The sequence below is a fragment of the Lynx rufus genome, unplaced genomic scaffold, assembly GCF_022079265.1.
Source record: "Lynx rufus isolate CCGP_SWC_20201006 ecotype Redwood Valley unplaced genomic scaffold, mLynRuf1.p SCAF_6, whole genome shotgun sequence".
In the NCBI taxonomy this organism is placed as follows: Eukaryota; Metazoa; Chordata; class Mammalia; order Carnivora; family Felidae; genus Lynx; species Lynx rufus.
The window spans coordinates 26,555,840-26,581,472 of NW_025814878.1; the positions used below are offsets into that span (position 1 = coordinate 26,555,840).

Consider the following 25,633-nt stretch of genomic DNA (forward strand, 5'->3'; position numbering starts at 1 on the left):
GTGTGAACCTGTTTACTAAGCTGAGCAAAGGCTTCGTGGATTAGGGGTTATCCACCCAGACTGGAGATTCACCCACAGAAGACCAGTGTTTAACTCAGTCATAGTCTGAACACACTTCAGTTTTTTGTTTCCCCATTTTCATGGAATTGCCCTGCAAACTAAGACTTCTTTTTATGGAGAACTCATGTTTGAAACACTTAGAAAATAAGAAAGAAGCCAGAATGACAGAAGCCATCCACTGATATTCATTTATTTGCTTCACTTTCTTGAAATATAAAAGACTATATTTCTTAATTATAGTCATGGTTAAACAAATTGGATGAGGTCAAGCAAAAATAGTCTTTTTCTTTTTTCTTTTTTTATTTTATTATCCCTTTTCCAACCAGACAGCAAAACTCCATTTAAAAAATCAAATGGAGGGGCGCCTGGATGGCTCAGTCGGTTGAGTGTCCGACTTCAGCTCAGGTCATGATCTCACGGTTCGTGAGTTCAAGCCCCGTGTCAGGCTCTGTGCTGACAGCTCAGGGCCTGAAGTCTGCTTCGGATTCTGTGTCTCCCTCTCTCTCTGCTCCTCCCTTGCTCACACTCTGTCTCTCTCTCAAAAGTAAATAAAGATTTAAAAAAAAAAATCAAATGGCTCTCTGAAGCATACTGTTACATTAGTGTACAAAATTAATTGAACTGACTTCAGCTCCCTTCTAACCATCACTGCCCTTTCACACCTCCACGGCAGATCACAAAGGCAGGCACGCTTTCCCAGAGAATGGTGCTTAGCGGTCAGCCCCCGGTGCTGGTTCAAGCCAGCTACACAGCAGCCCTGCAAGTTTGCTTGGTTTACGTAACTGTGCCTCAGTTTCCTGATCTGGGCAACAAAGAGAGTAATACCTTTCTCCAGAATGCAGGAAGATGAAATGAAATTAAATGTGTTGATATGTGCAATGTACCTGGTACACGTAAATGCTCACCAGTGGTAGTTATTATTGATGTCATAACACCCCCGTATTGGCTATGGGACTCCTCTCTTTACCAGGCTCTCTCCCATTGGGCCAGGCACGTCCTTGGATTTTCAGCTCGGGGTGCACTTCCTGATAGTGGTGCTTAGTGAGTGCTTGTTGGATTAATGACTCGAATCTAGACTTAATTCAATTATAGTGAGTTGTAAACAACGTTCTGAAAATCTATCTTATTCCCAGGACAAAGGAATTTTGTGTGTGTGACACTGTGGAGTCTGTAACTAACTTAAGTGCCGAACTGAACAGTCCTGCTGGGCTGCTTGCAGACGCTTTATAGAGAGGGCCAGAATTCAATAAAATTAAGTAGGATTTGAAGACCTGCATTTATTATCACTTCTAAAGCAACATTGTTCAATATCATAGAGAAAAACACTCAACATCAGTTTCTCTTTTCATTACAGGATAAAACAACATACTTTACATTCAAATTTAATTTAAAATGAAAGAGCAGTGAATTCAAGACCTCTGGATAAAAGCCAACCAAGAATTCTGCATGAGGCAGTGTTATTAATTTGTTGCCTACAATTAGGTCTAATATTTAAATTGTGCCTGAGGGAATAAGAAATGTCATTCAATGATGATTTCCCTACTCTTAGAAGAAGACAAAGATGGTTCATTTATTAAATTTCTTCAGGAAGTATAATCCTTAAATTATGACAAATAAATGTTAAAATAATATACTTTATTTCAAACTGCCAAATTATTACAGTAAATTATATACAGACACAAGTACTGGAAGTTTTAGGATATGAAAATAAGTTTAAAAAAATTTTTAGTGTTTATTTATTTTTGAGAGGCAGAGAGAGACAGAGCGTGAGCAGGGGAAGGACAGAGAGAGAGACACACACACAGAATCGGAAGCAGGCTCCATGCTCTGAGCTGTCAGCACAGAGTCTGACGCGGGCCTCAAACTCACGAACCGCTAAATCATGACTTGAGCCGAAGTCAGACATTCAACCGACTGAGCCACCCACATGCCCTGAAAATAAGTTTTTAAAAGTTAGTTTTACTATACAGACATTTAAATTAGTTCCTTTTATGTGTAAGTAAGTTGTATTGGAGTAAATGAAAAATGAAGTTGTTTTTCTTTCCTCTAACTTGGGGTTGTGACATTTTATCATAAGGATCATCTGTTAGTAATTGAGTTCTGTCCTTTCATGGATGGAATTATTAGTCCTTTAAACTGTAAAAGAAAAAAAAATCACACACAACAACAACAACAACAACAACAATAAAAAGCAGACTAGCAACCATTACTTCAAAGGAGATTACAAAGTGAAAAACAATCCAGAGACAGAAAACGTTTGATGCAGAACCAAGGAAGGTCTCACTGTCTTTGTGGGGACCCTCCCAGCAGCAGCTGCCCCTAGTCACGGGTGAACCACATATACTCACATCTGCCATTGGGCTATGAAGTCTTGACAACAGGTTTGGGGTAGAAAATTCTTCTGGTTATTATTTTTTTATTTTTCTTTTTCTAAGAGCCTACAAACGCAGAAGATAGAATTGAATTTGCAGAGGATCAACATGTTGTTTTAGAAACCTAGCTCCAAATACATCCTGGTCAATTATTTCTCTAAATAACAGATTTAATTTAAACAAAATAGATTATTTTGCATTGTGTAGGGAAATAAACAATTTTGAAGGTTTTTGGAGACTTTGTTTTATATGATTAAGTATATAATAGCATAGCATATATCTACTTCATATGTAATACCGTAGATAGATTATGTGTAGAAAATATGAAAACTAACATTTGATGTATACTTTGTATATACCATGCACTGTGAGGGGTTTCCCGATATCTTATGTAATTCTCAAGATCACCTTGTGAGGTAGGATGTAGATAATCTCTGTCTCACATATTCATTAACTTGTCAGGGACATTGAGCTCGTAGGTGATGAAAACAAAATTTAAAAAATATGTTATAAAATTAACATGTGTTCACTGTAAAAAATTCAAATACAGAAGGCCATGAAGTGAAAATCAAAAAGCTCTAACTTCTACCATTCAAGTCCTACTTCCTGTAAGCCAAATTAATATTTACTTGTATTTTTCTGAAATTTTTTTGAAAAACAATTTTAATGTTTGTTTATTTTTGAGAGAGAGAGAGAGAGAGAGAGAGCATGAGCAGGGGAGGGGCAGAAAGAGAGGGAGACACAGAATCTGAAGCAGGCTCCAGACTCTGAAACGTCTGCACAGAGCTTGATGGGGGACTTGAACTCACAAACTGTGAGATCTTAACCTGAGCCAAAGTCAGATGCTTAACTGACTGAGCCACCCAGGTACCCCTGAAATTTTCTATATGTATGCAATCATGTACCTTTATGTTTATGTTTACTTCTGTGTATATTTTCATCCATCTTTCTTTATATTATATATGTATATAAGTATATATATATGTATATACTTATATAAGTATATATTTGTATATACCTATATACTTATATAAGTATTTATATACTTTATATACTTATAAGTATATAATATATATTATAGATGTATATAAGTATATATTTATATAGATATATGTGGTTTTTCTTGCTTTTATTTTTAGATCTCAGTATCATATAGGAGACAACAGTGTCATCTATTTTGACACTTGCTTTTTACATTTAACGGTATGTCCTGGAAGTGTTCCACTACATTTTGTACAGACCTATCCTATTCTTTTATGATTGTCTGGTAGGCCATTGTCTAAATTTAATATAATTTAATAAAGAGCAACATTAAATTATTTTCAATTTTATGCCATTTACAAATTTTCTGTATTAGTCTGCTTGGGCTTCCATAACAAAATACCATAGGCGAGATGGCTCAAACCACAGAAGTTTGTTTCTCATAGTTCTGGAGGTGGAGAAGTCTAAGATCAAGGTCCGGCAAGGTAGGTTTTATTCTGAGGACTGGTATGTGGACTTAGTAGTTATGGCTGTCTTCTCCCTGTGTTAAAGGAACCGGCCCTTTACTTGACATCAGTGTTATAACTCTTCTCGTCTTGGTTTTGGTAACGTTATGTTTACTTATCTTTTTGCTCAGGTGCGCGCCGCTTCCAGTTCTTTCCTCTGTTAACCTTTAATTCACTTCTCCAGGATAAGAGATGGGTCACGTAAAATAAAGTTGTACTGTCTATGCATTTTTTTGCACAGATCTATCTCCTCTGTCATTCTGTGATGAGCTATGTTCCCATGAGAAGTTCCCCGTTTCCTGCATTCTTATCCTGTGTAAAACACGTTGATCTACGCGTGTCTCTCTGCTGTGCACAGGATTGGAAGAAATCCATATATACTCATGCCTCTGATATACATATTGCTGCATTGAAAGTCATGTGTTGAAGTAATAAAATGAGTTCAGAGAACTTTATTTCCTGCAGCGTGAAACAATAAAATCACATCTACTTTCTATGAACTTTCAATTCCATGAATTGCCGTGCAATGCAGATTAACCTGAAAAACAATTCAATTTATCATTTAAAAACAGCTCATACTTATAAAGAGGTAAGCAAGAGCATACCAAAAAATAACCAGCAAGATTTAGTCTTGATGTTGTATTTTCATTACAACAATCATTGCAAATAATAAAGGCCTTGAAAAAGTCTGCTCCATGTAATGAATTGTCAACAAGTTAGCAGAACAGTGAGTTGCTACTCCAAATAAGAAGAAAAACTCTTATGTAGGCACTAATTACATTCGATAAAAAAGTACTAAGTTGTACAGAACTGAGGATCGTTTTCAACTGCTTGATACAAATGATTATGTGCTAGACACATTTTCTCCTTTACTTTTTATAATGGATTAAAAGTTGATTCGTGTTTTTATTTCGTAAATAAGAAAACTGAGTTTCAGTAAAGTTAAGCAATCTGTCTTAGATCACACAGCTAGTAAGTGCCAGATGTTGAATTCCAAACCAAGTCTTTGGCCTCATGCTACCACACAGTACTGCCTCCTGAAAGAAGCTTAGAGAAACAAGGCAAATGTCTGCCAAAGTAATCAGAGAAGGCATCCAGGGGAAACAAAACCTGGGCTTTCAAGAGCGAGTAGGAGGACATATTGGGTGAAGAAAACACGGAACGAAACCATGGAGGTAAGAACAACATGGTGTGTAAAAGGAACGGATCCCTGTGACTGGGAATTCATGCACAGGGCACCGTGTAGGTAACGTGCAGCAAACCACATAGGATCCTGAATGTCAGAAAAAGAAGTGTGGACTTGATCGCTATAGAAAGGGTGGTGTGGAGCCACTGAATATTATCAGTCAGATGTCCAAGATGAAAAGTGATTTGGGAAGATTGGTTGGGATACAGGGTGTTGTCTAGAAAGCTACCCCCTAAGCATCCAAGAAGATTGGTTGGTGGCTATTGGTGGAACCCAGGTGGGATGTATAGAAGTGTGGACTGGGGTGAATGCCGTGCCTGGAGTGTAACATGAGAAACATTTTGAAGATGAGAAATATAAATTAGGATGAGTCATATTGCTTTGGCATGCTCTAAGTATTCAGTGTTCTCATGAAAAAATGTGGTTTCCAAACACATTACAGAACACAACTAGTTATTTGGGGAACTTCGTTTTGTGTTTTTCAGAAATCTGAATTAACAAAGCTTCTGACTTAATCCAGGTTTGGGTAGTCATCTCAGTTTTCATGGACTAAAGAGGGGAAAGAAACCAAAGATGACTGAAGAAAACAACTGTCATTGATAATTACTATCAGCACCGAACTTCTTTTTGTTTCAGCTGAACGTCACTTGGGTTTATTTCAAGCAAATCCCTTTGTCCAGAGATTTATGATGTTTCAAGAGCTACAGCTCCTTTTGGGCTTTGCCCTTAATATTGTTTGGGCCTCAGCCTTAGGCTATTTTCCCTTATGGTAGAAAAATGACAGCCCAAACTCCCTGAAATAGCACTTTCTCTCTTACTTTGGGAGGATAGCTCTTCTGCCAGCCACCACTTGAAAGTCGCTGTGATTTGACCAATGTAAGTTCAAGATTGGGACCACATAGATGGGTTTGGGCCACTTAAGAGAAGTGGGAATCATTCTTAGTCAAAGAGTGTGGCTAAGCCAATTCAGGATCCTGGTAGTTCTTCTGGGGGAACTGATGCTGGAAGGTAACCAAAAATTATCATCCTCTGGTCTTAACTTCTCTACCTTTCTAGAATATAAACTGTATGATTGTCAGACCCGTGTTTGTTTACTTCTTGGCATCGGATAAAGGGCCAAATAGTTGGGGTATTTTTTCTTTAATTAGTTGAGTGAATGAATGAATGAATGAATGAAGAATGAATGAATGGAATGGAAGACATCTCTTTGAGATGAAAAGATTTTCAGAGCAAAATAGTAAGGGAAATGTGTATTCAAAACTGTGCATAAATACACACGAGAAGTGTCAGTGTAGGGGCGCCTGGGTGGCTCAGTCATTTGAGCATCTAACTCTTGATTTCTGCTCAGGTCATGATTCCAGGGTCATGAGATCAAGCCCTGTGTCTGGCTCAATGCTGAGCATGTGGCCTGCTTAAGATTCTCTCTCTCGGGGTGCCTGGGTGGCTCAGTCAGTTAATTGTTCAACTCTTGATTTCAGCTCAGGTCATGATCTCATGGTTCTTTGGATCGAGCCCACATTGGGCTCTGTGTTCACAGTGTGGCTTCTGCTTGGGATTCTCTCTCTCTCCCTGTCTCTCTGCTCTCTTTTGTTCATGCTTTCTCTCTCTCTCTCTCTCTCTCAAAAGAAATGAACTTAAAAAAAAAAAAAAAGATTCTGTCTCTCTGCCCCTCCCCCAGCTTGTGTGCTTGCTCCCTCTCTCTCAAAAAAAAAAAAAAAAAATTAAAATTAAAAAATGAAGTGTCAGTGTACCTATGTTTCTTTTAGAGGAAGGGGGGAGGTCATATTTCAGAAAAACTTCTCTGTAAAGAACATACTATTATACAAATTAAATCCTAAATAAATTGACATGGCACACATAAATATATATTTCATATGATTATGTATTTTGCAAAACAGCATGTGACCATGGCAATATTTTTTTTTGCCTGAATATTTGTAACATAAAAGTCTTAAAGTTAGATTTTGAAACACTGGACTTTGTGAATAAATTACCAGTATAGACGTTATTTATTTGGGTGCAATGTTAAAATTATATTTAAAACCCAGAGTCCAACTTTTAATAAATATACTCACAACATTCTTTGAACACCTACAAGGCGTCTGTTGCTTCTGATGTGTCAGCTATTTGATTCTCAAGTAATTTTATAAGTAAACCTTATTGTCACTGATTTACTGATAAGGAAACTAAGACAAAGAGAAGTTGAGCAACTAGGAAAACGAGATGGAAAAATCACATAACTATCAATTCTTTTTTTGTGGTAGAGATAATTAAGACCTAGTCTTTTAGCATGTTTGATGATCATATGATGATCATATTACAGTATATAAATGTTTCTTTTTTTAAGGAGTTTATATTAAGACAATTTTTTAATGTTTATTTTTGAGAGAGAGAGAGAGAGGGAGTGAGACTGAGGAAGAGGCAGAGAGAGAGGGAGACACAGAATATGAAGCAGAGTCCAGGCTCTGAGCTGTTGGCACAGAGCCCAATGTGAGGCTCAAACCCACAAACTGCAAGATCATGACCTGAGCGGAAGTCAGACACTTAACCAACTGAGCCACCCAGGTGTCCCTGCAGTATATAAATGTTTCAAATCAAAATGTTGTCCACCTGAAAATGTACACAATGTTACATGTCAAATATACTTCAATATAAATAAATAAGAAAATAAATAAATAGAAAATAATGGGGCAAGATTTAAACCCCCCAGATTAGATTCAAACCCCAAAACATGTGGTCCAATAAAATGCTCTTCCATTATGCTACTTGTTTTATATTGGGTTCTCAGCTAGTGTCCTTTGAAAGAAGGATGTGTGTACAAATGAGTAAGGAAGTGCCAGGAGAAAACACGAGGTGGGAGAGTAAGACTGAGGAAGAGAAAGCCAAGCAAGGGTGTTATTGCACTGTACTTCCAGTTGTAACCTAATCCCATTGTCTTAGTCCACTCGGGGTGCTCTAACAGAGTACCATAGACTGGTCGGCTTATAAACAGCAGAAATTTATTTCTCACAACTCTGGAGTCCAAGATCAGGATACCAGAAGATTTGGTGTCTGGTGAGATCCACTTCATAGACAGCCGTCTTCTCACTGTGTTCTTACATGGTGAAAGGGGCAAGGGAACTCCATGGGGTCTCTTTTATAAAGACACTCATCCCATGCATGAGAAATCAGCCATCATGACTTAACTGTCCTCCAAAGGCCCCACCTTCCAATACCCTCACCTTTGGAGTTAGACTATCCATACGTGAATTTGAGGGAAACACAAATATTCAGTCCATAGCACCCATGGAAAACATTCATTTTGTTTAGAGTTGTCCATTTCACTTTCTTCAGACTAACGTACATTTTGGGGCATTTTTTGCTCCTTGCAAAGTGAGCCCAAGATCGGGCCTTTGAGGAAAGTTACAGGTGCAAGTGATTGGAAGTAAGGCCCCCAGAAAAGGTTAAAGAAACCCAAAGTGACCTTGGTGGAGCACTGACACTGTCTCATTCACTCCCCTGCCATTCAAGATGGGAGTCAGTAAGACCTTGGATTGCAAGTAAGCTGTTCTGTGAGTGTTCTGCAAGATGAGCAAACATTTCTAATACATTTTAACTTGATAAACGAATGATGTCTTGCCATATGAGTAGTACGTGATGCCGAGTGTCACATGATCACAGCTGAACCAATGCTTCTTGTCTCTCTGTCTCTGACTCTGTCTGTCTCTTTATCTCGCTGTGGGATTGTGGACGGTTTCCTTCCCGTGCTTGGATGCTCCGTCTCAGGCCGAGGTGTTTGGCAGAAATCAGTGATTTTTCAGAACGTTGGAAGGTGCCCACAACTGGCGCTAGTGAATTTTTTGTCACTTCAAAGCACCTACGGGCAGTCCTTTGCTTTTCCATACAAGAGTCAGCTTAGGAATGCTTTGCTTCATTCTGGATCAGGCTGCCTGCAGATATAGATCCTTTGCTGCCTTATTGCCAGTTACATTAAATACAGTATATGTTAAGAACTTGTTAATGCTGTACCGTGCTCAACACCTGTGTGAATGCATACAATGGCCCCCATGCAGAAAAAGATTCCGTTGAGCCTATGGGTAGCAGTGATTCCATTAGTGGTAGTGAAAGTCGTCCTACACAATAACCCTCCTCTCTCTTGTTTCCCTCACACCAGCCATGAAGGTTTTCAAAGCTAGATGCAGGCTAATTTGTTTATTTTTCTTTATATTTTGTATTTTCTTTATTATTTTGTATTATATTCCGTATTGTAATTATTTTTATATGAAAATTTTTGGGTTGTGGAAGGAATCCTCTGAGTTTCCATGATTTCTTATAGGGAAATTTGCTTTGATATACAAGTGCTTTGGATTACAAGCATGTTTCCGGAATAAATTATGCTCGCAAACCAAGGTTTTCCTGTAGATCAGCATGCTGGTTTAGGGGCACCAATTCCTGATCCAAGTCACCAGTGGTGAGATCCGGGCTCTGACAGTTGGATAGATTTTTAAACTTACATGTGCGTTATTGTTTGCATTTATAAAATAGGTGATAATTCTGTTACCTAAACTCATGAGCTTGTTTTGAGAATTAGATGAAGGCGTATATATATATATATATATATATATATATATATATATGCAAGTGCCCTTGAAAGAGTTAAAGAAGTTTTATTATATATAGTTAAATATATGTGTATCTTACTTTTGTTTTTACATTTGGAGGGTAAAAAAAACGTGGGTGGGAAGGGCGGAATGTCCTTCTTGACTTGTCCAAGTATACTAGCTTGGTGTGAGAAAAATAGATTATTAGAGCTCTTCAGAGCTCCAATACATATATAAATACACACACACACACACACACACACACACACACACACACACACACACATATATAATGATGGGAAAAAAGCCTGTGTGCTATGACCTGCTGACCTGCTCACAGTCATGTCACACAGCTAGTGACACAGCCAAGAAGGGAACTTAGTCTCCTGACCATCAGATCTTTCACTATGCCTTGTGGGTTGTATTGGTATTAATGTAACATTTCTTAGAGGAGCTAGGTGACCTCTAGTTTACTGAACATCTCCGTTAACTGAACATTAATATTTGTTAATGTAAGGCTAAAAGCAACCTTAGAATTCATGAATAATCTATTAAAAATTCAAAGAACAATATACATATTAAGAATGCTGTTATAAACTTTCTTAAGAGTAATTTTAAAATATTTTATATTTCTGTATTTTTATATTCTTGAGGTGTTTGGCAAAAAGAACCTAATCAATTTGGTGTGCCTGGGTGGCTCAGTCGGTTAAGGGTCTGACTTCAGTTCAGGTCATGATCTCACGGTTCGTGAGTTCAAGCCTCATGTCAGGCTCTGTGCTGACAGCTCAGAGCCTGGACCCTGCTTCAGATTCTCTCTCTCTCTCTCTCTCTCTCTCTCTCTCTCTCTCTCTCCCTCCCTGCTTGTCCCCCACTTACTCTCTGTGTCTCTGTCTCTCAAAAATAAAAAACAAACATTAAAAAAAAGAACCTAATTAATTCACATTCAGAAGTTGATGACTGTAAATCATAATATTTTTAACTCTCAAGGGTACTTGCATATTCATCAAGTAAAACAGCTTTAATAGTGCTTCAGCCGCACACATACTAAAATTGGAACGGTACAGAGAAGATTGGCATGGCCTCTGTACAAGGATGACACACAAATTTGTGAAGCGTTCCATGTTTTTAAACAATTTACTTTGGGCATAGAGGATTAGTAGGAATGTAATTCATAAATCTGTGGCCCGTCCTGGTATTTTCTTGTGACATTTAAAGAAACACAGAAATTATAATAAAGTCCTGGCTAATCAAAACTCACATGGTTCCATACCAAATGCCTCTTCTTGAATAACACATTTTGCATCCAATGTAAAGAATCGACAGATTTCCAGTGTTAATACAATACCACCAACAAAGCTGCCAATATCAAATTTTGATAATGTATTTTCTTTAGAATTAATAGTTGCTGTGATTAGAAGAAAACAAAAAAGTATGCTTTGGTGATTTTAAGAAACATCATACTAAGCTAAAACTTTGAATTTCTACATAAGAATGCTGAATGGGGGAAGAGGAAGTCTCGTTGTAGAAGGTTGCTCTCCAGCCTGCTTGGTCTAGTGACTGCTGGGTTCTAGTTGATCTAACACATCTCCCAATCACCCCCATCCGCAGAACTGCAACCCCAGCATCTGAAGCTGTTTGTGATGCTGAACTTAGATTGCCTACCACAACCTCAGAGGCAGTACGATTTGGGGATTTTTTTTCCCCCTTATTGGTCCTCTTAATAGTTAGTGCCTTAACAATAGGTCCGCACAACACAGGTCTAATCTTGCAACTAGATCTAATCTGAATAAATGGTTCTAACTGAAATTTCTCCTTTTGAATAAATTGGAAATTGAAACTGTTTTGGTTTTATCGCATCAAGAGACCTTGAGAAATTAGTTGATTTAAAATACAAATTATAGTAATAAAACTGTGGCTTGGAAACATATGAAAATACACAAAGAGCGCCTAAGTGGCTCAGTTGGTTGAGCATCCAGCTTCGGCTCAGGTCATGATCTCAGAGTTTGTGAGTTCAAGTCCCGTGTCAGGCTCTGTGCTGACAGCTCAGAGCCTGGTGCCTGCTCTGGGTTGTGTCTTCCTCTCTCTCTGCCCCTTTCCTGCTCTCTCTCTCTCTCTGTCTCTCTCAAAAATAAATAAACATTTAAACAAATTTTAAAAATACACTGAAAATACCATAAAGTCTGCTGTTATCACAAATGTAATAACTAGTTTTTAAGTGGAACTGAACTTTGAATAAGTTCAAAAGAAAATGTTGAGGTTCTGAATTTGTAGTTTCACAGGCATTATGTTTTTTAAAAATGCAGAAAATGAAGAGTGCTGATACTCTGTTACTACACTGTATCTAATACCATTGGAAAATATCTTTATGGCACATATGAATGAAAACCAAAGCTAACCATTTGGTTTAGAACTCATGTAGACGGAATGCTGCCTAATTCTGTTGTCTAATGAGGGGCCCAGGAGGGAAAGGTGTGGCACATTTCAAATCATATCCAAGCACAATTCCCTGGTAGGACAAGTCACTTATTCACACTCATTAGCAGGCCTGATGAAGTTGGAAACTCATTTTCCACAGGGACAAGAATACTAGGATCTATACCATTAATTTATTTAATATGACATCATTTCTATTTTTTCAGAATGGAACAAAGACATAAATGTGGCATTTAACAACTATTTTCAGCATAGGAAACAGGTCAGTTTTGATACATCTTTGTTACTGCTGAAGTAACAGATGTCACTGAACTGTTGTGGGTTGTGGTCATTGTCGATGGCATCTGGGGTATGTTTTGTGAAACTGAGGTGGTGAAAGTTACATTTGTTGAGAACCCTGGTGTTGTCATTTTAGATATTGCTGTAGGTGTCAAGATGGTGACCGTCCCAGTCTTTGAGACTGAAGAACATAGAATTGTTGACTGTTTCACAGTGCTGGTGGAAGACTCATTTGTATAGCTGGAAATCACAAAGTCATAAAGCTGCATGAATATGAAGAAATAGGGACTCATGGGTTTTGGCCCACATCATGATCTCATGGTTCCTGAGTTTGAGCCCCATATCAGCAGGTCAGGTTTTGCTTTGAACTCTGACCTTTTTCAGAGTGGATTACCTGTGAGACAATGATATCATTTTCTTGCTCAATTTGGTTGTCTCCTCTCATAAGTTGGATATATTGTCATGCTAAAAAAGCCCTCCCCATTAGGGATGAGGATAAGGAAAGAGGGACAGGTAGATACCATCTACTATCCTATCCTACCATAATCCCATGAGCATATATTAGCATGATTTTGTAATTGTCTGTCTACACTGCTAGTTTGGGCTGAAATGTTTTCATAGGCAGCATTGCATTATGAGCCAGATGCCCTTTGGATAACCTCTGTCAGAGATGGTTTCCTGGCTTTTACATGGACAGCAACCTGTGCCTGGGGTGTGTATGGAAAGCAGGGTGCCAAGAACAAGAATGGGCAGGAAGAAAAGTGATGGAGATTTACCAGATTTCCAGCTCATTACAGATTTCACCCATCACCTCTCTCCTTTTGTTTTAATTTTTAATTTATTGAATTGCAAGTTGTTTTTGGAGAGCTATGCTCTACTCATGTTTCAACAAGCAACATCTTAAATGGGTAGACTTGGAAGAATAAGTGTAGGAAAATTGCTTATAAGAGCTCTAATAACCTCCTGTTTTTCTCACACCTGTTTTTCTCTCGTACTTGGACAAGTCAAGAAGGGCATTCCACCCTTCCCGCCCACTTATTTTTACCCTCCAAATGTAAAAACTAAAGTAAGGTACACATATACTTAGCTACAGATAATAAAACTTCTTTAACTCTCTCAAGTGCACTTGCATATTTATCAAGTGAAATAGCCTTATGACTATGTAAGTACATGGAATTATACAACATCAATCATGTAAGGGGAAACAATGTATATTTGTAATAATTTTTTGTCACAAACAAATGCAGGGATACTCATGACCTAGGTAAAAATGTACAAATCTGTGAATTGTTAGTTTATGATTAAAACAATTGAGAGCAGAGGATGTATTAGCTTCCTGGGGATGCTATGATAAGCATGACCACAAGCCATGTAGCTTGAAACAGCAGAAATTTATTTTCTCACAGTTCTGGAGGCCAGAAGTCCAAAATCAAGGCATTGGCAGGGCCATGGTCCATCCAAAGTCTCTAGGAGAAAATCCTTCCTTGGCTTTTCCAGCTTCTGATGGTCTCTGGTTTTCCCTGACTTGTGGCAGCTTGAGTCCAACCTCTGTGTCCATATTTACATGGCCATCTTCTCTCTGTGTGTGTCTGAATCTGAATCTCCTTCTCTTTTCTGTATAAAGACACTAGTCATTGGATTCAGACCCATCCTAAGACAGAGTAACTTCATCTTAACTAATTACATTAGCAAAGAGCCTCCTTCCAAAAAAGGTCACATTCCAAGGTTCCAGTTGGGCATGAATTTTGGAGGGATACTATTCAACCCAGCACAAGGGAAGTAAGTAAAAAATCTATTTCTTGGGGCGCCTGGATGGCTCAGTCAGTTAAGCATCCAACTCTTGATTTTGGCTCAAGTCATGATCTCACAGTTTGTGAGTTTGAGCCCTGTGTTGGTCTCTGCACTGTCAACACAGAGCCTCCTTGGGATTCTCTCGCTCTCTGCCCGTCCCCTGCTCTCTCTCTCAAACTAAATAAACAATTAAAAACATACATATTTCTTAATTTTAAATTTATTTATTTAGTTTGAGAGAGAGAGCGAGAGCAAACATATGCGTGTGCAACTGAGGGAGGGACAGGAAAAGAGAGAATCCCAAGCAGGCTCCACACTGTCAGTGCAGAGCCCGACCTGGAGCTTGAACTCATGAACCATGAGATCATGACCTGAGCCAAAATGAAGAGTCAAATACTTAACCAACTGAGCCACCCAGGTGCCCTTGTATATATTTCTTTATTGTTATTGTTAAGGTAGTTGGTATTTGACGTTTGCAAAAGCATGGGGATTCTTCAGTTTGCCAATGCTCAGTGGCTTTTTGGGAGAAGTCCTTTTGGAACTGAATCAGTTTCACAGTAGGTGCAGGTACGAGACCATCAGGCAGGCACAGTTTTGTCAAGGACCCCAAATGTTTTATGTCAGAAAGATAATATACATTCCCACTAAGATTTTCTTACCTCCTATTCTGATACAGTGGTCTTGGTTCTAGGTTCTAAGGATTTCTGAGACACTTAGGAACTTTTTTCTTATCCCCATCTAATCCTATTCTATAGACCTAGGTCACACCGAGTAAAATTCTTAGCCTCATTTCATTATATAATTTTTAAAATTTTCCAACCATATTGTGTCCTTTGTATCAAATTCCACCCCAACTCTGCCCTCATTCAGTGACAGAGTGAACTGAAATTGTTTCCTCTCTTACCAAAATAATTGAGTCATTTACCAAGAGTTGATTAGCAAGTATACATAGATGCTAAAAGGTTTGCATGGGAGCAAACTGCTTTCATTTTCTGAAATGTGTGCCCTGCACCAAACAGATTATGCTCATCCGTAGCCAAGGAACAGAACATGGCAAAATAAAGAAAGATTGATGCCTGGAAGTACAAATGTGAATCCTGACTTTTGAGCTCTTAATGGTTGTGCAAGCATCTTCAGTATCCCAAGTAGAGGATCAGAAGGGGGAGATTACAGGATTGATCCGCAGCTGTGAGTGTCTGAGTCCATTGTGAGGGGCTGGTGCACAAGTAGTTCAAGTAGCCTCCTGGGAAAAAGTGGTATGTTGAGAAGCTGGGGAGGCGTGAGAGAACCAACAGAGCAGGAAAAAAGCACTGAAAGAGAGTTTCAGAGGAGCACAGTCCTGAGTGGTTCTAAGTGAAGGCTGGGACGGTGGGATTGGGCAGCTGAAGTGGGGTGCAGGGTAGGTCACTGGAGTTTAGACAATCAAGAAATTAAGAGGCAATAAATTTGATGACTCAGTCTCATTCATGGAAAGGCTTCATTTCCATTCAATAAATAGTTATTAAGTAGTCTGCGTGTTGCAGTGATTATGCTAGACATATTGACCTGGATAGAGAGAGTAAGAGAAGGTGATGAGGTCATGAGAACAGTATAATATTTGGAGCTTTTCAATTCCCAGTTTTATAGTTGATGTTAATTTCCACCTTGGTCTTGACTATGCTTAGTAGCTCTCTTATTGTTTGCTTTTTTTACTGCTAAGTCTTCTCAAGAGTACCTCAAAGGTCCAGTTATCTGAACTGACTGGAGACTGTTTTACTCTTTTTTTCATTTTAATTTTTAAAAATTTATTCAAAATCAAGTTAGTTAACATATAGTATAGTATAGTATTGGCTTCAGTAGAACCCAATGATTCATCACTTTACATATAACACCCAGTGCTCATCCCAACAAGCACCCTCCTTAACACCCATCACCCATTTAGCCCATTCCCACCAGACTCCCTTCCAGCAACCCTCAGTTTGTTCTCTGTATTTAAAAGTCTCTTATGATTTGTCTCCCTCTCTGTTTTTATCTCATTTTTCATTCCCTTCCCCTATGTTCATCAGTTTTCTTAAATTCCACATATGAGTGAAAGCATATGATATTTGTCTTTCTCTGACTAATTTATCTTGCTTAGAATAATACATTCTAGTTCTATCCACATTGTTGCAAATGGCAAGATTTCATTCTTTTTGATTGCTGAGTAATATTCCATTGTATCTATCTATCTATCTATCTATCTATCTATCTATCTATCACATCTTCTTTATCCTTTCTTTAGTAAATGGATTTTGGGGCTCTTTCCATACTTTGGCTATTGTCTATGGTGCTGCTGTAAACATTGGGGTGCATGTGCCCCTTCAAATCAGCATTTTTGTATCCTTTGGGTAAATACTTAGTAGTGGAATTGCTGGGTCATACATAGGGTAGTTCTATTTTTAATTTTTTGAAGACATAGGGTACAAGAAGAGACCATTTTACTCTTAAGAATACTTCAGGTTGAAGGCTTCCTCCTCACCTCCCTTCCACCTGTGGTTTCTTTTCTAGGCTGTTCCTTTACTAGGCACTGGGGCTAACAGGTAACCCACAGCTGCCAGGCCATCCTTGCCTGGCCTCTATTGCATATGAAGGTGGGTGTATGGAACTGTCATCCGTTCTGGTCTGTAAATGCCACCTGTGTACGAGAACACTGTAGTTAATAACACGGTTTAATATGTCATCAGGTGTTTGTGTCATTGCCACCCACTTCCATATGCACTACTTTCGATTCCTTTTTATTTATTCCTTCTGCAGTCATACAGCCGGCCTAAAAATGAAATTGAATGTTTGTTCCAGTCTCAGAAATACCAATTTATCCGCATTGGTATACTTTATGTTGCCATGACCTCCTTTGGCAATTTCTATAAGTTTAATTTTTGTTTTAATAGAGGTAACCTTTGGCATTCCCATTTAGATTGTGATGATAATGTGACATCTCTGAAGCAACCAAAATAAGTCGTCCTTTTAAAGTGCTACCTCTTACAGCAGTGATTCACTACACTATAGCTTTATTTGCCTCAGAAAGGTTTTTAATGTAAAAATGTATAACACCACCATTATTTCAAATGATGCAATGATGCAAAAGGAAAAGTCTTTCTCGTGTGGACAATTACCGAATATCCAAGAAAGAGCAGTGTTTAACCTCCTCTAGTGCCCTCTGGTCTCTGCCGCAGCCTTATTTGGGCTAAAGAAGAATGTCACAACAGGTGATGTGACTGCTTCGAAGGTTTGTGGAACTGGTTGAGGAAGCAGCAGATAATGACCAGCAGGCTTTTTGGGGATGGGTAGCTGTGCGCTGGCATCACTATGCTCGGTCAACGTGGCAGGAAGCTCTGTGGGAAATTCTGTTCCGTGTTGGGGCACCGAGAGCCAGACCCATTCTGGTCAAGGTGCTCCCGATCCCTGGAACGTGTCCCCTGCACGGAGCAGGTTATGCCTTCCCATAAGAATATGCTTGGGGTTCCCCTTAAGTATTCTACATGGTCATCTTAAAATTCCTTCTCCAAAAATTTTTCTGTTCTTCAAGAATTTGGTAACCTGTGCTTTTCGTCTGACATCAGTGGCTCCTTAGTTCAGTTGTTATCCTTCTGGGGCACTTCTCTTTCTCAGTCTGCCCTTTCATTTCCCACATCCTCTCTGTTTTGCCAAGAGCTTTGCTTCTTCATGGCCTTCTTATTTTCTCCTGTGATCAGTGCTCAGGTTTGCATGCAGAACGTTTTCTTGTTGTTTCATACATGTATTGTTTTCTTAGAAAAAGCCTCCAGGCTTTACCCTCAGTTTGTAATCTGGAGGTCAGATTACAGTTTAATTTTCTTTGAAGACCTTGCCAGGTTTTGAGGAGAGACCTTGCTATTTGCTCTCCTTAGGAAAGAACATATTGAAAGGCCACACTCTGTCTTCTCTCCCTAAGGGCCAAAGGACACGCGACTGGGGTGAGGGCAGGAATCCCCCCCCAGACATAAGGCTCCCACTCTTTCCTCCCCCTGCTCACAGGCAGAAGCTTCCAGGTCCCGATGCATCTCCAACGTGTCCTCCTCCAATGATGTGTTGCAGTGGGAGGAATACTGACTTTGGGGTCAGACCTGCCTAGTCTCAAATCCCCATCTACGATTGCCCGGCCATGGTATTTTGAGTTTGTTACTTAATCTTCTGAGTCTCAATTTTCTCATCTGTAAAACGGAGACAATAATATTTACCTTATAGATTCATTGTAAATATTAAATGAAATGTAGCAAGTGGCTAATACAGTGGTTGGCAGATAGTAGGTGCTAAGTAAAATGCAGATGTTACTATTATTATTCCTAGAATGCATTGGTAGTTGGGAAGCCTGGGGTTGGTTTCAGTGTTTCCTATATTAAAAACAGCAGCAACAACAACGCGTGCTCTTCAAAGATTCTCTCGAGAAGTTTAGTGATGCTCCTTCAAAGCAGGCACCACCAGCCACACATGATTCATCATGAACATTCTCAGCTTTCTCTTGCTATGCCTCGATGAAGACCGTCTGTCTTTGTAGCTGCCTTGGCAAGAGCCAGCTTTTCTTTAAAGCCCTAATGGCTCCTTTCTAGGACCTACCTTGTGGAGCTCAGTGCAACCTACAGGTTCTGCCAGAACTGAAAAGGCACTTGGTGAAAATGCCTCACGTCCCTCTCTTACTCTGGACATATTAGCAGTGCCCTGTTCCCCTTGGAGTGCTGAGGTGCCCGAATAAGTCAAGTTTCACAAGAGAGCTCAAACTAGACATGGAAACTAAAATCTAATAGGCATCCTAGGTTGCCCTTCTGTGTAATGTGTTATGCAACCATGCTTGAACAATAACTGTCGTTTTCAGGCAAAATAGAAAATAGGTTCTGCCTTCAGGGCACGCAGTCTTTTAGAGATGAGAGACAAGCGCAAACAAAGCCATGCGCAGTGTCATTGCTGTGAATGTGATGTTAAAATGTACGTGTGGGCTAGCTATGGCATGACTCACTATGTAACACAAAGGCAAGCTGGATTTAAAAAGTCGAACCCCCGGCTGCCTATTCAGATCTCTGCCTACTACCTACCGCTTCCCTGTTTGGCTGCTTAGATTCTCTGATTTAAAAACAAGAAGGAAAGAAAGAAAAACTATGTAGAAAATCAAAGTGGAAAGCCTTAGGAGACAATAGCTGAGAACACTTCATCTTCATAAGCACGTCTAAATTGGAGGACAAGCAAGGGTTTCAAAATGCATTCGCCTGCTTTTGAGTAGTCAGGGCTAAAGGCGGAAGGCGTTGAGCTCTAAGACAGGTCAAGCCTTGGAAATTTAGGGACAGACCATGGTTTCTTTAGCAGATGAATGGAGCGTTCAAAGAACCCTGTGGCTGATGGCAACACCTGTAGCCCAGCTACACTAGGTACAGACAGGGCTCCTGTACGTCCTCTGCAGGTAAGGCACTTTGGGACCTTAGGATGTGCTCAGCTCGCTGTGAGTTCCCTGGGCTGAGGTGTGCAAGTGTTATGAAGGGAGCTTACAGAAAGGACAACGGAAAGAACGTGTTCATATGCATTGTGCTGTCAAGATTAGAACCCACTTTACTGCCCCTTCTCTGTTCGCTGGTTTCTACCTTCCCTCTCCTAATTTCAGCAGTGTCACAGGAACACATCACTACCGTGTTATTTTCTCTCCTAAATTCTAATGGTAAGATTCTTATTACAATTTGATTTTAATGACTAGAATAAAAATATCCATTATTGAACGCTACTTTGTGCCCAGCACTATGCTCAGCACCGGGTAGATATGTATATGATAGATAGGTATTGACAGATAGATAGGTAATAGATGAATAAGGCATCATCTACTGCCTTCAGTAGGGATGGATAAAAATATTTTGAGGTGGAAGAGAGTGAGACTGAGGGAGTTTATGCCTGTCTATAGCCTTAATTTCTTTTTTTTATGTGTGGGGCGGGGGGAGAAAAGAAAGGAAAAAAAGGAGGGGACCAAGGGCAAAGTAGCCTGGAAGAAAGCAATTTTTGAAACAGCTGCCATGCAGAATGATCAGGAAAACAAAAGTGAGTTCAAAACACAAACAGATTAGTAAATCCTGTGATTCTTGGAGGAACAGGTTATCATCTCATCTTTGCCATTGCCATTGTTCCCATCACCATCATTGTTTTCATATCCAGAATGCATCATACTTGAACCCCATCATAACCTTTACATCGTTGAACAAATGATTCCTTCGCAAAACTGCTAATGCTTTATGCTAGTTTCATGCTTACCATAGGGTGTTGTCGGGTGGTTGGATTTATCACATCCTCCCTCTCATTTGTGCTTGTTTAGGTGGAGCCAGTGATACAGAGAGGCCACGAGAGTCTGGTCCACCACATCCTGCTCTATCAGTGCAGTAGCAGCTTTAATGACAGCGTTCTGGACTATGGCCATGAGTGTTACCATCCTAACATGCCTGATGCGTTCCTCACCTGCGAGACTGTGATTTTTGCCTGGGCCATTGGTGGAGAGGTGGGGCTAATGACTGATTACGGAGATGTGACACTATTCATTGATCATGTTTTTCCCCTACGGTTCTCATACTTACAAGTAAAGCTTTATACACTATTTCTTCTTTATTTTTTTAAATTTTTAAAATGTGTACTTATTTTTGAGACAATGTAAGAGACAGAGTGCAGGCAGCGGAGGGGCAGACAGAGGGAGACACAGAATCTGAAGCGGGCTCCAGGCTCTGAGCTGTCAGCACAGAGCCCGACGCGGGGCCCGAACTCACAAACCGTGAGATCGTGACCTGAGCTGAAGTCGGATGCTTAACTGACTGAGCCACTCAGGCACCCGCTTTATACACTATTTCTGATATGAGGGTAGCTTATTTTTCTTTCCACTGGCAGGGATTCTTTCCTTAAGCCCCTTTATTTTATCCACTATAGATTATGGGGTTCCAGAATGTTGAAATATCTTTGAGAATGGTTGGGGTTTTTGGAGGAATAGAGCTTGTAGGGACTTTCATAGGGCACGTCTCATGGAATTTTCCTTATTTAGGGTTTTTCCTACCCACCTCATGTTGGATTATCCCTTGGCACACCGTTAGATCCTCGTTATGTGCTCCTGGAAGTCCATTATGACAATCCGACATATAAGGAGGGTGAGTTTATTCTTCGTGTATTCTACCTCTGATTTTTAAAAGTTTTAGAACACCTAACTTAACAGAGTTGAAACAAACTAGCATCATTGTTAGAAAGAATTAACCTATATATTTGTCATCCAAATTAGGATACTCTTTAGAGCGAAAGAGGGTACTATTAATGATTATACTGGGACAAAAATGATTAACCAGCACTGAACCAGGCAAATGGGCATGTGTGGTCACTGATCTTAAAAAAACCATTTGCATGCTACTTTCCAGAAAGTAGAATAATATATTTTTCTATTTGCGATGTAAATTAGTCCTAAATACACAGTGTTTATGAAACATTTTCTTTCTAACTGCACATATGAAAAGCTGCCATTCATCACTAGATAATATTAAGATTTTGTTGTATGGTAGGAAAACCATAAATATGCTTAAGAAATATTTATGCAGTGACACTGCGTAATATGATATTGAAATGAAGAGATGAGCGTATTTACATTTGATTTCTAAATCTACTTTTCTAAATCGACTTATGTAATATTCCAAAACCAAAAAGTTGAAAGATTCAATATGAAGCTATCAAAAGAAGCAAATGAAAGTTACTATTTTCCATTCATTTATGCAACTACTCAGCAAATACTGAGCACCAACTTTGTCTTGGGTCTGTGCTTTATGATACAAACCAAACCACCCTCATGGAAATTCTAGTGTGGTGGGAAAGAGAAACAATAAAACTAATCACACCAATTAATATAAATTTATGTATATGTCAGTTGTTCCAAACCATCAATTTGGTAGTCACAGGTAGGTAAGTCAACCCTCCAGAAAGGAGTCAATTAAGTCCCAAGTCAGTGGAACAAATTTTTGAAGGGTTTGGGTCATACTTTCCCCTCTATGAAAACTGTCACAGTAAGGAATGTGTCTTACTCATCGTTAATCCCCCCATGCCTATTATCATGCATGCTATTCACATAATAGATTCTTACTATTTTTTGTTGATTGAATGACCGTGGTTGAATGATTAAAAGAATGGTGGCAAACTATAAAGAACGTTATCACTAGTAGTTTATTCTATTAGCAGATGGTTTCTAGACCAAGGGGTTTCTCCCTTTATAGAAATGTTACTGAACTTTACCTGAAAACAGTATAAAATAAAACTTTTGTTGAGTTATTCTACATTCTATTGAGTGACTTTAGAATTTCCCTTTTGTCTTTATGTTAGATAATTGTGGACTATATCAGCTAGACCACACAAACATTTTTCCCATGGTATGCTCTGGAAGTCAAAAATGGTTGCAGACAGTATGGCGACTTGTCTTTTAATTCCCATTTGTGAAACTGAATGTTGTATTTCAGTGATCTTTACGTGTAATTCTTTCCATTATGAAGTTTTAAGGAAAATGAATAAACCCATTTCAACTAAATGTGGAGAACCTTTATTTTTATTTTGTTAAGAACTCAAACTCACTTTTAACTATATGCTCGCATTCCAGGCTTAATAGATAATTCTGGACTGAGGTTATTTCATACAACAGATATAAGGAAATACGATGCTGGGGTGATTGAGGCTGGCCTCTGGGTAAGCCTCTTCCATACCATCCCTCCAGGGATGCCTGAATTTCGGTCTGAGGGTCACTGCACTCTGGAATGCCTAGAAGAGGTATGTGGAACATCTGAGACTGCGAGCTGCCACTTACAGAATAATGCTCTTAGAAAACTATGTTTGGAAAATCTCATGTTTATTATTACCAATCTTTTTCTTGTTGTCATATTTTAAAGCCATTATTTATCATCGTGGGAAGACATCTGATGGTTTTTTTAAATCTTGAAGTCTATAGGAGTAGAATTCTGGACAAGACTAATATCCAGGATGTTTTTCTTCCTGACCTACTTCCTTTGTTTATTTCATATTGGACACTTTATTTTCTCTTTTACAATTTCTACCTTTGGTTATCTAGTGTCTTTTGCATTTCTCTACCTTTCATCTACATTTGTTTTTTTTTTTCCATTATTTGTTTTCAATTTTTTCTCCTTTTCTCTGCTTATAGTTTCCCTACTTAAACCAAAGAGCAAGAATACCTAATATAAAAATACATATTGGATAAGAAAAAAATATTTTAAGTATTTAATAATGGCTACTTCCATTTATAGTTCTTCTTTTCTTAAGCAAACATATTTCAATCATATTCGATCATATTCTTTATGAACCATAAAGAATTGTAGACAGATGGCAGATGGATGAAGTGGAAAGATTGAGCCCTTTGAGTTATTTAGACCATGATGCAAATTGCCATGACATCATTTACTAGCTGTAGGACCATGGACAATTCACATAATTCCATTCTTCCACTTGGTTTTCTTATCTTAAAAAGTGGGAATGACTTGTCCTTTTAAGAGTTTCCATTTACAGGTCACTAACATACTGGAGTCTTTTTGCCAGGAGCTTTGATTGACTCTTTACCTCCTAAAAGAAGGAAAAAGAAAGATAATATTTAGGAGTGGTTCTGTAGGTCCCCAGTAAGCATTTGTTCCCTTTCTTCTCTCCCTACAAACGTTACTTCACAAAGCTAATAACCCTGCTAGGAATAAGTCATGAAAAAATCCAAGTTCAAAATGTTTGGCTGCTCAAGCATTCACTTAAATTGCTTTAGATTTTCTTCTTAGTTGTCCCTCCAAGTCTCTTTTACTGTGAACTGTCTGAACATGCGCTTGTTTGGGCTAATTGTGTCTTCCTCTGTGTGCCCTGCCCTTAGGCTCTGGAAGCTGAAAAGCCAAGTGGAATCCATGTGTTTGCTGTGCTTCTTCATGCTCACCTGGCGGGCAGGGGCATCAGGCTCCGTCATTTTCGCAAAGGGGAGGAATTGAGATTACTGGCTTATGATGATGATTTTGACTTCAATTTTCAGGAGTTTCAGTATCTAAAGGAAGAACAAACAATCTTACCAGTATGAATGCTTTCTTCTCTTTCACTGAATATTAGAAAAGTCAAGACATATATCAGCTGAGATTTAGCAAGGTTTCTATGTGTAAAATGAATTGCTCATCGTATTCACATTCTTTAAACCACCCACTGTGGGTGTTGCACAACCCAGATGGAATGTGTTTGATCTCTTTTCCAAAATCAAAACTCATTTTTCTTACTATTCCCACGGGCAATTCAAGTTGTTTTAAGAAGAAAATGAAAACTTGGGTTCTGAGTACCAAACATTACTCTTTTCTTACTTAACTTTCCAGGAAACCTTTGCATGGCAATTCTGGTGATGGGAAAAATCAGAGATCTTTTTTGTACCATAGGATGGTTTGGGGAAGTTACAGTTCAGTGAAAATGAATATAAGGATAATTTTTTCATTTGACAAAGTTTTTGGACAGAACTAATTATACTATACTCTGTAATCCAGCTTGCAACAATACTTGGGTTTATGGAAGAGCATGTGTTGAGATATTGATCTCTGCACCTTCTGAGCAGTAGGCCAGGGAGAGCAAATCTAGGGACCAACACCCAGAGCGAGCTCTCTTTGGTCTATGAATAGCCGTCTGTCCATTTACCTCAGGGGTGAGCCATAAAAAAAAAAATTATTTTCTATGCGTACTGAATTGTTCAAAAGGTTAGAAAACACTGGAGCAATAAATTACTATTATTTTGCTTCAGAATTCTGTTGTAAGGAAATAAAGACATGACTAAAGACTTTTAAAGAAAACAATATAAACGAAGAGGTAACACAGTAACTAGTATCCATGGCTAACATTTATGAAATGTTTAATCGAAGAGCTAAGTGTGTGTTGTATCATTTAATCTCCTCACAACAGCTGTGCAAAAATAGCAGTTATTTTATATATTACTTTTTAAATAAATAAATTGTGCCCAGTTAATTCTTTTCTTATTTACGGTCATTCAGCTAGAACATGGTGGAGTATGGCCTGAGAGAGCCTTATTTGTTTGTTTGCTTGTTTATTATACTAGTATTCTTAGAATTAAGTAGATCAAAGGTCTCCCTGAATCAAATTGCTTAATGAATCTACTCATGTAGCAAATAAAACTATTGGCCTACAAATGGATTACATAAATAAAGAAAACTAAACTCCAATCTGAAAGCTTTTATTTTTATGTTTTAGGGAGATAATCTCATTACTGAGTGTCGTTACAACACAAAAGATAGAGCCCGGATGACTTGGGTAAGAACATGTTTATTATTACTAAAATTCATTTGTGGAGAAGGAGAAAAAGTAAAAAGCATTCCAATTTAGAGGCAAAATTCCTGAACCTCTTGAGCATGAAACATCATAAAAGAGAAGTTAGAGCTGTTTTAGCATTTTATCAGGTTA

At 38.7% G+C, this 25,633-nt stretch overlaps 1 protein-coding gene and 1 non-coding gene across 2 annotated transcripts in view; both read left to right on the forward strand.

The window, feature by feature from the left end:
• The window catches only part of MOXD1 (monooxygenase DBH like 1), a 90,396-nt gene that overhangs the window by 49,238 nt on the left and 15,525 nt on the right, over positions 1–25,633 (forward strand). Inside the window, exons 5-9 of the mRNA XM_047103175.1 lie at positions 20,508–20,687; positions 21,219–21,321; positions 22,803–22,969; positions 24,063–24,254; positions 25,424–25,483. Coding sequence (XP_046959131.1) covers positions 20,508–20,687; positions 21,219–21,321; positions 22,803–22,969; positions 24,063–24,254; positions 25,424–25,483 — 702 coding nt within the window. The remainder of the gene's footprint in view (positions 1–20,507; positions 20,688–21,218; positions 21,322–22,802; positions 22,970–24,062; positions 24,255–25,423; positions 25,484–25,633) is intronic.
• Positions 10,710–10,812, forward strand: LOC124529434 (U6 spliceosomal RNA). Its single transcript, XR_006966334.1, has one exon. It is a non-coding gene; the product is annotated as a U6 spliceosomal RNA (small nuclear RNA).